This window comes from Phycodurus eques, chromosome 1, assembly GCF_024500275.1.
Source record: "Phycodurus eques isolate BA_2022a chromosome 1, UOR_Pequ_1.1, whole genome shotgun sequence".
Lineage (NCBI taxonomy): Eukaryota > Metazoa > Chordata > Actinopteri > Syngnathiformes > Syngnathidae > Phycodurus > Phycodurus eques.
Window position 1 is genome coordinate 30,103,967 of NC_084525.1, and position 13,169 is coordinate 30,117,135.

Here is a 13,169-nt window from a genome sequence, read left to right on the forward strand (position 1 = left end):
TCAAATTCTGACATGGTAATAGAGTTTTTCCTGGGTGGCTTCAGATGTAGTATCATTTTGCTGATTTGTGCTAATATTTAACCTGATGGATTGTATTTTTTCACTAAGATAACAAACAAATTCATTGCATTTATCGGCTGTTAGGAGTTCTGGAGCTATCTGATTCGGGGGGGAGCATGTGAAACACAGCAAACAGAGTGCGAGTATTGTTGAAGTTCTTACTGATGATTCCAGAAAAAGTGTTGCTGTCTAGCCCTGACTAACTCTTGGTTGAAATTACAAAGACGTTGTCTGTAGAGGTCATAGTCAATTTGGAGTTTAGTTTTTCTCCACTTAGGTTCTGCTTTCCTGCACTTTGATTTAGAGGTCTTTTACTTCATTGTGCTCCTCCACGGTGTTCTTGGTCGCCTCAAGATTGTTTAGTTTTAATAGGAGTGACAGCATTCATGACATTTGAGATTTCACAGGCGAAATTTACCAAAACTTCTCAGCATTCACAGTTTGTGGCACAGCAATGGACTCCATAAACTTAGTGGCGGTACTCTCATTTATGTACCTTACTCTTCATAGACATAGAGTTTGTCTGAACTTTTGGAATAATCTGTAATTCAAAGAATATACAAAAATGGTCAGAAATACTTTCTACTTTCTATTAACCACGTTTCATGTAGTAACAAAAAGTCCAGATCATAGGTTGTAATGATCTCATTAATCAACATTATTTATTACCGAGTGACCTGATATTGAAAAGAGCTAGTCTCGCAGAGATAACTGGAGACAATGGTTTGATAGATTCACATTTTATCCTCAGTTTGTAGTTCTACTTTTTTTGGGCCATATTTCTTTGACCAACTTTCTGTCCCCTGTAATTAAAGGGATCAAAAATGCCTGATCTCCATAGGGGTCTGACTTATTCTGGAAAAGGCAACACAGATATCAGTCACATTCGCAGATAAGGTTCCTCATGGGTGGAGGAGGGGCCCTTCGCATCTTAGTGGACGGTGGTTTCAGGCTAGGGGGGATGGGAGGAAAATCTTGGTGTGGTGTGCGTTGGATTGACAATATTGACAATAGTCTCCATCCTGTCTGTCACACCTAGCAGGAAATTTAGGCTAGTTAAGAGTGAGTTTTGCGTTGGGCTCTGCTCCAATGGGGCAGGGAGGGGTGTGGGAGATTCCACGTGCTGGCTCATTTCATTTGTCATTCGTTCCTCCGATTGTTTGGATGATGCTGATGAATCCATCTGCGCCTCGTGTGGCCTTATCTCCTTTTCTTCCAATAGTTTGGGAACAACTGGATCTTTTTGTCCTTCAGCCGTGTCAACAAGGCTAGTGTTTTCTTTTCGGGCAGCTGAAGGACATACACAGTAAAAAATGTTGGCAGCCAATGACTTAACCGAAACCGTCTGCCTTGTAAAGATGTCTACGTTCCCAAAAAACGCAGAAATTGTCAATGAAACTCACGGGGATAGTGCAGTACACACTTATTTGAGCCACTTATTTAATTGACTGAGCCTAGAGAAACGTTCATCTCCAAATCGTACAAGTGGGAAAGGTCCACTTATACAAACCTCACCATCCAAACATTGCACTTTTGTTAGGAGAGCAATAAAATCTCGCTTAAGTACCTCTGATTGATCCTTGAGAACATCCAGGGTCCCTGTGTGTGTGTATAGTGACAGATTTCACAGTTGGGTGCTAATTAGTGATCGCCAGGATTTTTTTTGAGATATCAGACACCATGTCATTAGTAAAACACAGTACTTTGGTGTTCTTCTCACTGCAAAAAAGTACCACATCCTTGACAGCTTCATCACCATCTATTAATGTTTGGGGTGCCATTTTTTTCTTGTATGATTTAGTTTCGTACCTTTCAGTGGTGGTGAGGGATGAGCATTATTGGCCAGGGTTTTGTAAAAGTGGCTCGAATCTATGTGTAAGTCTGATGTCAATGTTTTGCATTGACTCGCGTCCTTTTTTCTTGCCCTTCGCTGGAGCGACAGTCCACGGCCGCTCACTCAGGGTTGAAGCAGCCCACAACGCAGGCCAGCCAGATTCCTCTGTAATCTGCTGGTGTTGTGTCCTCCCTTTTAGATGTCCCATATCTTTGGGCTTTCCTCCCATTAAATTCCAGGGAGAACTGCTGGATGGTCCATTACCGTTTCCACAGTCCACATCCGTCACCTTTGTTGAGCTAAGTGGCTGTCTGTTAGCACACTTCTGTTCACCATTTTGAGACATCGGTAGAGTGGTTTCATTCCCCCGACTGCCCATTTACATCCACATACACTTCAAAACGGTGGATTTTCGTTTCTAGGTTTGACATCCTCTGCAGCAGTCCATGATAGTCCTCAGTGGAAAAGGGAGGCATCTCGATTGCTGGTCTTGTTGCTAATAGCAGGCTTGTGCTAATTAGCAAGCCATGTGATGGTGAGAGGGTATCAGAAAATGGCAACAACTGACTGTATCTACAAAGAAAAACTACTGTCCCACAGGTTTAAAAATATCCAGGAGTCGCTGCTTAAAATTTTTTGAAATTAAAAATGTAAACAGAAGTGAAGCAAGCAGAGCGAGCAAAAAAAGCGTCTGCACTGTACGAGAGAGAGAGTACAAATCCACGCTAGTGACGTTTAAGGCTAGTTCACCAATCAAACGACACAAGAAAGTCACATGACCTCACACGTCTTCTATTGGGTTTCCCGGGTAAGTATTAACACTAGATAAACCAGCCCGGCTGATTGTCGTGCCAACGTGACGGCCATGTTGGGAAGGTCGTCATTACCATGAAGGCAACGGTGCGCTACTTGTTTACATTGTGACAAACAAAAACAACAGCTTTTATGTATTTTAGTATTTGTCTGGCACTGTCTCCCCAAACGTGATATTTCAGCTCACTTATACTTTAGAAAACACCATGCATTAAATTGCACATTTCATTTTATTTTGTAATTTATTTATTTTTTAATTGATATCCATGCTGTGGTTAAAAAAAATCAGTATATAATCACTATTTACTCAGTACTTGAGTAATTATTTCACTGTATACATTTTACTCTGAAGTAATTTTTTGGAGGACTACTTTTTACTTTCACTTGAGTCATATTATTGTCAAGTAACAAGTAGTCTTACTTAGGTACAATATTTGGCTACTCTACCCACCTCTGGAGCAGACATCCTGTATTGTTACTCTTACGTTAAGCAACATTTTTGCTCATCAGATCAGCCAGTGTTGTATTTGTTGCACTGGTCTTCTGTATTTTCGTGTTGAGGTGCTGCGGGTCGTGGCCCTGGTTGTGGTCCCAGCGGAACCGCGAAGCACACGTAACATCGGCGACAAGAGTTTATCCGCTAGTACCTTTTGTATTAGGAAACGCCTACAATTAGTTTGCTAAATGTATTAAGCGACGGAGTGATGTTAGGGATTGTTTCACAACACAGAATGAACTAACTTCAAATTCAGAAATGGCCAATAAAAACAGAAAAATATTGTACTTAATATTTTCCTAAAGAATGCATTTGGGATTAGCCTTTGAAGTTGTTAATAGTGGAAAAATTAAGTGAAATAGACAATGATTTTAGTCAATTCCTTTCCAGAATGAGAGTGCTTAAAGAACTTTTTTTTTTTGCCTTATTGTACTCTTCAGAGTCTTCCCGAATGCTTAATTTATGTTAAAATAAAAAAAACTGCAGGGGCCCGGGGATCGGCCCAGACCACCCCTACGCCTCTTTTTTTTTGGGGGGGGGGGGCAGCTTTTCCATGACTTTAGTGTTTGCATGTCTGCATTAATTATACACACTATAAATATGCAAAATGCAGTGGATCCCCACATATTTGCAGTTCAGCATCCCATTCATGGATTTTTATTTATTTATTTTTATCTGTCAGTTTTTTTCAACCCCATTTTTTTTATGTGGAAACTGGTCCTCCGCATCGACACCCGCAGATTTCATCTATTTTTTTTGTTCAAATTTTACATTTTTTAATGTGTGTGTGTGTGTGTGGGTGTGCGTGTGCGTGTGTGCGCGTGCCCCAATAGCTATTCATATTGACAGTAACGGATGACTAGCGAGTCATAATTGAATTATTACTCCTTGTACTATTCCAAAATAATAGTCCAACAAATGAAAAATCTAATTTTATTATTAGAAAATTATTGAACCGGTTAGAGAGTACGCTGGCATGTTTTGACTGGCTCGTTTTTAGCTTCCGCATCTCCCTACAGAAAAGTTTTTCTTTTTTGTTTAAAATGGCTAACTTTAATGAGGATCCCTCGACATAAAATGGCCACAGGTAGAATCCCATGGCTGTTTTGCGCCCGTCGTCGGTGCCATTAATCCTCACGAAACGGACCAAGCTCCAGCCTTTCCAGCTAGCCTGCTGCTACCTCGCCTGCTGGCTACCTAGCCGCTCAAGCTTCATGCTGTGTTGGATCTCTTTCTCCTATTAAATCTGCCACCGTGCCACGGTCCCCCTCTCCAGTGATGGCTTCTGTGGTGGTGCTGTTATGGTTACTGTGCTGCTCATTGGAGAGTTAGGCTAAACGCAGGCCTCCTTCAGCGGAGAGCTTTTTTTTTTGGATCCATCCATCTTCTTTTAGCCTATCCCAACTATCTTCGGGTGGGAGGTGGGGTACACCCTGAACCAGTCGCCAGCCAATGGCAGGGCACATAGAAACAAACAACCATTCTCACTCTCATTCACACCTACGGGCAATTTAGAGTCTTCAATCAACCTACCACGCATGTTTTTGGGATGTGTGAGGAAACTGGAGTGCCCGAAGAAAACCCACCCAGGCACGGGGAGAACATGCAAACTCCACACAGGCGGGGCCGGGCTTTGAACCCCGGTTCCCACAACCGTGAGGCGGATGTGCTAACCAGTCGGCTACTGTGCCGGCAGCTTTTTTTTTTTTTTTTTTTTTTAAACCAACTTCATGGAAATCTCAGTGAAGCTACAATGTGTTACATGCACAGAAGTGATGCGCATTAAGTCAAAATGGTGGTTGTGGGCAGCATTGCAGGACTTGTCAGAATAAAGTATTTTATTCTTTGACTTGTTTTGATTTGAATGGGAAAATTTTGATTCAGAATTGGCTTTGGCATTGGAATTCAAATCAATCCGAATCCCCACTGATTCGTTTGTAGCACACATACATAGTGTATATACTATATTGCCAAAAGTATTCGCTCACTCATCCAAATAATTGAATCCATGGCCACAGGTGTATAAAATCAAGCACCTAGGCATGCAGACTGTTTTTACAAACATTTGTGAAAGAATGGGTCACTCACAGGAGCTCAATGAATTCTAGCGTGGAACAACAAGTCCAGTCGTAAAATGTTCTCGCTCCTAAATATTCCACAGTCGACTGTCAGCTGTATTCTAAGAATATGGACGCATTTGGGAACGGCAACAACTCAGCCACAAAGTCGTAGGCCACGTAAATTGACGGCGCGGGGTCAGTGGATGCTGAGGCGCATAGTGCGACAAGGTCGCCAACTTTCTGCCTAGTCAAACATCAAATGGCCTTCAGATTAGCTGAAGAACAATGTGCAGAGAGCTTCATGGAATGGGTTTCCATGGCTGAGTAGACATACAGTGGGTACAGAAAGTATTCAGACCCCCTTAAAATTTTCACTTTGTTATATTGGAGCGATTTGCTAAAATCATTTCAGCTAATTTTTTTCCTCATTAATGTACACACAGCACTCCATAGAGACAGAAAAAAAACGGAATTGGTGAAATTTTGGCAGATTTATTAAAAAAGAAAAATTTAAATATCACACAGTCATAAGTATTTAGACACTTTTCTCAGTATTTAGTAGAAGAACCCTTTTGAGCTAATACAGCCATGAGTCTTTTTGATAATTAAGTTTTTCACACCTGGATTTGGTGATCATCTGCCATTCGTCCTTGCAGATCGTCTCCAGTTCTGTCAGGTTGCATGGTGAATGTTGGTGGACAGCCATTTTCAGGTCTCCCCAGAGATGCTCAATTGGGTTTAAAGCAGGTCTCTGGCTGGGCCATTCAAGAACAGTCACGGAGTTGTTCTGAAGCCACAGTAAAGGGTCTGAATACTTATGGCTGCGTGATATTTCAGTTTTTCTTTTTTAATAAATCTGCAAAACTTTCAACAATTGTTTTTTTCTGTCAATATGGGGTGCTGTGTGTACATTGAGGAATAAAATGAATTTAAAAGATTTTAGCAAATGGCTGCAATATAACAAAGAGGGAAGAATTTAAGGGGGTCTGATTACTTTCCGTACCGACTGTACATCACAAAGTGCAATGCAAAACGTCAGATGCAGTGGTGTAAAGCACGCCTCCACTGCATTCTAGAGAAGTGAAGATGCTTTCTCTGGAGTGACGAATCACGCTTCCCCATCTGGCAAGCTGAAGGACAAGTCAGGGTTTGGTGGTTGCCAGGAGAACGGTACTTGTTTGCCTGCATTGTGCCAAGTGTAAAGTTTGGTAAAGGAGCGATTATGGTGTTGGGTATTTTTCAGGGGCTGGGCTTTGCCCCTTAGTTCCAGTGAAATGAAGGAGATTTTGGACAATTCCATGCTCTCAATTTTGTGGGAACAGTTTGGAGCTGGCACCTTCCTCTTCCATCATGACTGTGCACCAGTGCACAAAGCAAGGTCCATAAAGACGTGGATGAACTTGACTGGCCTCCACAGAGTCCTGACCTCAACCTGGTAGAACACCTTTGGGATGAATTACAGTGGAGACTGAGAGCCAGGCCTTTTCGTTCAACATCAGTTTGTGACCTCACAAAGGCGCTTCTGGAAGAAGGGTCAAAAACTCCTAAACCTTGTGGACAGCCTTCCCAGAAGAGTTGAAGCCGTTATAGCTGCAAAGGGTGGACTGACATTGAACCCTATGGATTAGGAATGGGATGTCACTTAGAACTATTTTATAGAACAAACTTATGAAACGGTCCTGGACAAAAATGATGGTACCCTTATTTTTTGCACAGCCTTTTGAGGCAATCACTGCAATCAAACAAGTTTTGTAACTTTCAATGTGACTTCTGCACCTCACAGCAGGTATTTTGGCCCACTCTTCATGAGCAAACCGCTCCACTTTGCTCAGGTTTGAAGGTCTGCTTTCTCCAGACGGCATGTTTTAGCTCCTTCCCTGGATGTTTAATAGGATTTTTATCAGGGCTCTTAGAAGGCCACTTCAGAATAGTCTCATAATTTGCTGTTAGCCATTAGCCATTCTTGGGTGTTTTTAGCTGTGTGTTTTGGGTCATTATCCTTTTGCAAGACCAATGACCTGCGACTGTTCTCTGGCACTGGGCAACACATTTTTCTCTCGAATACCTTAATAGCCTTGAGATTTCATTGAACCCTGCACAGATTGAAGACACGCTGTGCCAGATGGAGCAAAGCAGCTCCAGAACATAACAGAGCCTCCTCCATGTTTCACAGTTCTTTTCTTGGTATGCCTCATTTTTCCGTCCTTGAACATGATGTGACTTGCCAAAAAGTTCCACTTTTGTCTCATCTGTCCATAGGACATTCTCCCATAAGCTTTGTCAACATGCAGTTTGGCAAATTCCTGTCTCACTTTTTTTTATGATTTATTTTCAACTGTGGTGTCCTCCTCGGTCATCTCCCATGAAGTCCACTTTGGCTCAAACGACGACGGATTGTCCAGACAGTATGTCTTTTATTTATTGTAGTGTCTACCTAGATTTCAAAACAATGACAAGGAGGTGGTCGGCTAAGGTCTCAATGCACACAGGGTGGGTCACCTTTGGCCATAACCATGCCAAAATAACAACAGCAAACATAGCTGCCTGCTCAGCCTTCTGCTCACACACGGCTCCTTCTTCCTTACCTCGTGAGAAAGCAAGGGGGCTGGCTTTCTCATCCAGTCACAAATCAGGACTTGGCGTATACAGTATCAGTGCCTCTAAGAGACAGTCGGAAATTTTAGAACTCTTAAAATCAGTCATCCCGTGGGGCATTTTTGCATGCAGGCTGTATCCTTCACTCCCCTTGTGTAGATCCACATTTTACTGTAAAATATTATTTTTCTTGTTTGTATTTTGTGTGTTTATTGTCCTTCATTCCCTTACTAACTGTATGCATGTCTCAACAGAACCAGTGGTATTGCCTCCCATTTTGCCCAGTCAGGCCTTGGCAGTTCCACTCCACCTGACATCATGGCGACTTCAGGCGCGGCCCAAGGGCTTGGGTTTATTTTTTTGTAAAGTTCCAATCCACTGGACCAGTGTAGAGCGGCCCGGAGAGATCAGCAGCAGCAAAAGGGATTGCCAGTCAGCAGACTTTGATGACACTCTCAAGCGTAACTTCAGGTAGATTCATTGACTAACACTTTTGCTTTGGTTTGTTTTTAGTTTGCCCACATCATTTATTTTCTCTGTACTTCATAAGGTTTTGTGTGGTCATAAAAAAGGAGAACTACCCAGACCAGCAACCTGCCAAAAGGATCTCTAGTACAAATCAGATCTATCGACAGCCAGGTCATACCATCTATCTGTTGCCCACCATGGTGCTGGCCAACCTGCTACCCTGTGACCTCAACTACTACATGAAGGGGACAGCTGTCAAAGGCTCACTGAAACCAGGAAAAGAAGCTGTGCTTCATGCTGTGGATACCTCCCAAAACATGGAACTAGGTCAGAGAAGAGGAAAAAAAAAACTGACTGGTATTTATTTGCTACACATTTTTCCGCTTTTGTGCTCATGCTGTTTTTATTCCAGGTGTCCTGCTAGAGAACTTTCCTGTGTGCAAAGAGCTGCTCATTCCTCCTGGAACTCAGAATTATGTAGTACGGATGAGGCTATATGACACCAACAAGCGTCTGCTTTGCCTCACCATCCGCATCATCCTCCGGGCGCACGGGGCACTCAAGATCCTGATTTCTTCCCCCTACTGGCTTATCAACAAGACAGGTTAAGCCTTTGATTAATTAATACAAAAATCTATTCTACCATGAGCACACTTGCTCTTTTACTGAAGTTATTTTCTTTTTTCAGGCTTACCATTAATTTTTAGACAAGACAATGGAAAAGTGGATGCGGCAGCCCAGTTTGATGAGCATGAATTAGCACGAAGCCTCAGCCCATTACTGTTCTGCTACACTGACAAAGAACAGCCTGCTATGTAAGTTTGTATCAGAGTATCAACATGTGTATTATTTTAACCCGTTAGTAAATAGATGCAGTTTGAGTAACTAAAATCCTCCCTAAAAACTAGAAATAGTGTTTCATGAATTTTCTTTAATTGACCATTTCGTACAATTAATATAAAAACATTTTATTAATTTTATCTGAAATACTTTGAAAGTATGCTTTTGCACATACTTTTGCAGTTTGCCTTTGTAACACAAGAAAACATACTGTTTCAATTGTTTCGAGACGCAGTTAATCAACAATCCCACAATTTGACAGAATATTTTTACTATGAATCAATGGACTAATTTATTACTATGCTTATCCCCATTTAAGACAAAAACTAAGTTCATCATCTTCGTTTTTTTTTTTGGATTGTTTTTTTAATTCACATCCAATTTTCCCTATTTTTCTTAAACCTAGGTGTACTATGCGAGTTGGAAGGGGGATCCATCCAGATGGCGTTGCAGGCTGGTGCCAGGGTTTCTCCCTGGATGGAGGGAGTGGTGTCAGGGCAGTGAAGGTTATCCAGCAGGGTAACAGGCCTGGACTCATCTACAACATTGGCAAGTTATTATATTCCATCTTTGTATTAGGCTTTACACGATCAGGATTTTTGGGGCCGATCAGCTGGTTGAAAAAAACGATCACCGATCATATCACAAGATGGAGGAACGTGTCTATTTAAATGACCTATTCATTTACTGTATATACTTGTGTACTTAATTGCTCAAAAAATATATTTACAATAAATAATGTATCTTTGTTCATCTATTTATCCCAGTGAGGCATAGTGACAGACAGAACAAATGATAAATGGTCATGTATTAGAAGGCAGGAAGTACATACAGTAATTAATGTATCCACGTTTTGTGACATTTTTGTTTGTTGGTGTGCTGTGAGATTTTTCTTTTAAATTTTTTTTTTTAAATGTCTTTTGCGGAGTCATTGATCGGATCACCGAATTATGACATTAAAGCTGATCAGCATAAAAGGCTAATTATCGGCCGATACCGATAAGGCCGATAAAATCGGTGTAAAGTCTACTTTGTATCAATTAGTAACTAATTTTAATGGAATTGAATGTCATAATTTTTCATATACCTGTGTCACCAGTGCAATACGCAGTTTTACACGCTGTGCTTGCCAAAGGAGTGTTAATATCAGAGATTTTATCATGCATTTGTTATCCCTTTCCAACATAGGCATCAGTGTGCGCAATGGAAAAGGACGCTACCGAGACACTCACATCGTGACTTTTGCCCCCCGCTACTTGCTGGATAACAGCTCCTCACACAAACTTGCCTTTGCCCAAAGAGAGTTTGCTCGGGGAAAGGTGAGGAATTACCTGCTCTTGTGGTGTTCTTCAGGATCAATGTCAATGATTTTTGCTGATCTACTATTCCTATATAGACCAAACTCCAGTCTTCAGTCTACAATCTCCAGTCCTGATGTTTTACTGTATATACAAACAAATGAACAAAAAAAAAAAGCGCCACAGTGTCCGATGTACTTTCTGCCATTGATTGAATGAGGAAAAACAGTCAAACACAATACAAAATGAAAACACTCGCAAGGAGCATGGAGAAGATGCTCACACTGAACTAACCGAATGGCAAATGGCCCACCGGAGCTGGAGTCAGCTCCTGATGTCACTCACAGAGCCACACCCCAGGTCACACCTCAACACATGAATTTGTGTGTGGCTTTCATCTTATTTACAATTTATAAAACCAGTTTATTTATGTCTTTAATTAGTTTTGTATGTTTATACTTTCCAATATAGTGCTATATTTCTATTTTATTTATTTATTTTTACAAGTGCAACTAAAAATGGTGGTGTTTCTTGGGGTGCTGGAATGGGATAATGGCATTTCAGTTCATTTCAACGGGGAAAATATATTTGCTATACTAATAAATTGAGTTATGAGCTTGGTCACGAAACAAATTAATCTTGTAAACCAAGGTACCATTGTGTTCTAAATGTGTACGTTCTACTTATTCCCAGGGTACATCCAACCCGGAGGGTTACATCTCCACTCTGCCAGGCTCCAGTGTTGTCTTCCACTGGCCCCGAAATGACTATGACCAACTGCTGTGTGTGCGTCTAATGGACACGCTGACATGCACCTGGTCAGGAGGCTTTGAAGTCAACAAACCCAAGTCCTTCCATGTCAACATGAGGTGAGAAATATTTTGGCTTCTCATCCTTAACATTTTCTAATTGCATTTGTTGCAATAATCTGATTAATTTAGCGATAGTTTGCTTTTTAGTTGAAATTTCCGGATGAAGGTTAAAGTGCATTTTATGTTTCATCCGAAAGCAGAGTATCCTTAAAATTTTGTGAATACTGCATAACACGAGTTTATTAAGATAATTTCCATATAGAGGGGGGGATAAATACAATGGTCACTGAAATAACTTTAAACTGATGAGTCTGGAATTTTCCAAAGTGCATATTTACAAGCCACAAAGCTTTTTGAGAATGTACTTTGGACAGATGAGACAAAACTGGAATATCATTTATGTTTACAGACAAAAAAAATATGACCTGAAGCCTAGAAACAATTGTGTCCATGTGTGTGACTGTGTACTGTGTATAGAAACTGGTATTAATTGAATCTTGCTTTTTAAAGGGACACCATGGGGAATTGCTTCTTCCTCCGGACAGAGATTACCATCAAGGGAGCCACCTACCAGATCTCCTTTACTGACACTGACCAGCTGCCCCCACCTTTCCGCATCCACAATATCTCTGAAGTAAGCTGTTGCTTTGTTTTATGGCTTGTTGCATGATTTAACGTGTCTGACGCTTACTGTAGACTGAAAGTGCGCTTTAAGAGATGCATCACATCAACAGCCGGAACTGCAGGAAGCACATATTTTATTTACTTACAACAGACTTTAAATAACCATATTTTTAAATATGCTTCAGTTGACACTAATACTGGACCGTTACTCTCTCGAATGCTGTGCTATGGGCCATCTCGAAGACAAAATAAGAAATGGAGTTCTTCTTTTTTGAACCTCTTCAGGTTCCTATCCAATTCTGGCAGCATGGGGTAGTTGACATCAAGCTGCACACTGAGGTGAAGGCAGACTCCGAACTGGACTACGCCTGTGACGAGCAAACGCTTCCACCGTACCTGACTCTGACTGTCAAGGGAGCCGGCTCATCAGAGGTCACAGCTGACATGAACTTCTTCAGAGAATACAACAAGCTCTACTATGAGAATTTCATCTACATCGCGGCCACGCACACCTTCTCACAGTACTGTTCACTTACATAAAGCATTTTTATTTTTTTTTTATGTTAAAAGTCAAAGGCATAAGCAGCAATATTGTTTTCTTGGATGCAGGAGTGGTGGAAGGAGGCCTGTTGGAAAGAAGCATCTGGTAACTTGGGCAGAATTGGTTCTTGATGTGGACACAAAGACGCAGAGGGTCATCTTGAAAAAGAAGGTATATAGTGTAGGCATTGGACGGTATCAGATTCTGACGGTATGATAACCTTGAGCAAAAATACTGCGGTATCACAGTATTTATATTACAGCTCTAAAATCTATTATTTTTAAAAAATTATGTAAGTAAAAACAACTTTTACATTGAACACAATCTATTTGAATTTAAACAAAATATAGAATATTTGGTACATTAATAAACATGTTCCATGTTAAGTTTAAAAACATAAATTTATGAATAAATATGAACACTTAGTAAATCACAATGTCCCAGCAGTGGTAAGCTATCTTTAGAACAGACCCGCCGGCTACTTGTGGTCCTTGGGGGCTAGCTACCTCGTGCTTGCAGGCACCATGTTGGTGATCCCTGCTCTTACATAGTGCTACAAAAAATATATAAAATATAAAAACAAATGTGGTAGGTTAATTGAAAACACTAAATTGCCCGTGTAAATTGCCCGTGTGAGTGCGAATGGTTGTTTGTTTATCTGTGCCCTGCAACCCTAATGAAGATAGGCAGTACAGCAAATGGATGGATGGATAAAAACAAATGTAAGT

At 41.0% G+C, this 13,169-nt stretch overlaps 1 protein-coding gene across 7 annotated transcripts in view; it reads left to right on the forward strand.

Moving 5' to 3' along the window:
• vps13d (vacuolar protein sorting 13 homolog D) overlaps nucleotides 1-13,169 on the forward strand; it is a 116,219-nt gene that overhangs the window by 75,689 nt on the left and 27,361 nt on the right. For all 7 annotated transcript variants that reach the window (XM_061686772.1, XM_061686805.1, XM_061686775.1 and 4 more), the window contains 10 exons: nucleotides 8,113-8,329; nucleotides 8,409-8,653; nucleotides 8,739-8,930; nucleotides 9,015-9,141; nucleotides 9,573-9,715; nucleotides 10,355-10,485; nucleotides 11,158-11,333; nucleotides 11,787-11,910; nucleotides 12,186-12,421; nucleotides 12,510-12,612. In XM_061686772.1, the coding sequence (XP_061542756.1) occupies nucleotides 8,113-8,329; nucleotides 8,409-8,653; nucleotides 8,739-8,930; nucleotides 9,015-9,141; nucleotides 9,573-9,715; nucleotides 10,355-10,485; nucleotides 11,158-11,333; nucleotides 11,787-11,910; nucleotides 12,186-12,421; nucleotides 12,510-12,612 (1,694 nt within the window). The remainder of the gene's footprint in view (nucleotides 1-8,112; nucleotides 8,330-8,408; nucleotides 8,654-8,738; nucleotides 8,931-9,014; nucleotides 9,142-9,572; nucleotides 9,716-10,354; nucleotides 10,486-11,157; nucleotides 11,334-11,786; nucleotides 11,911-12,185; nucleotides 12,422-12,509; nucleotides 12,613-13,169) is intronic.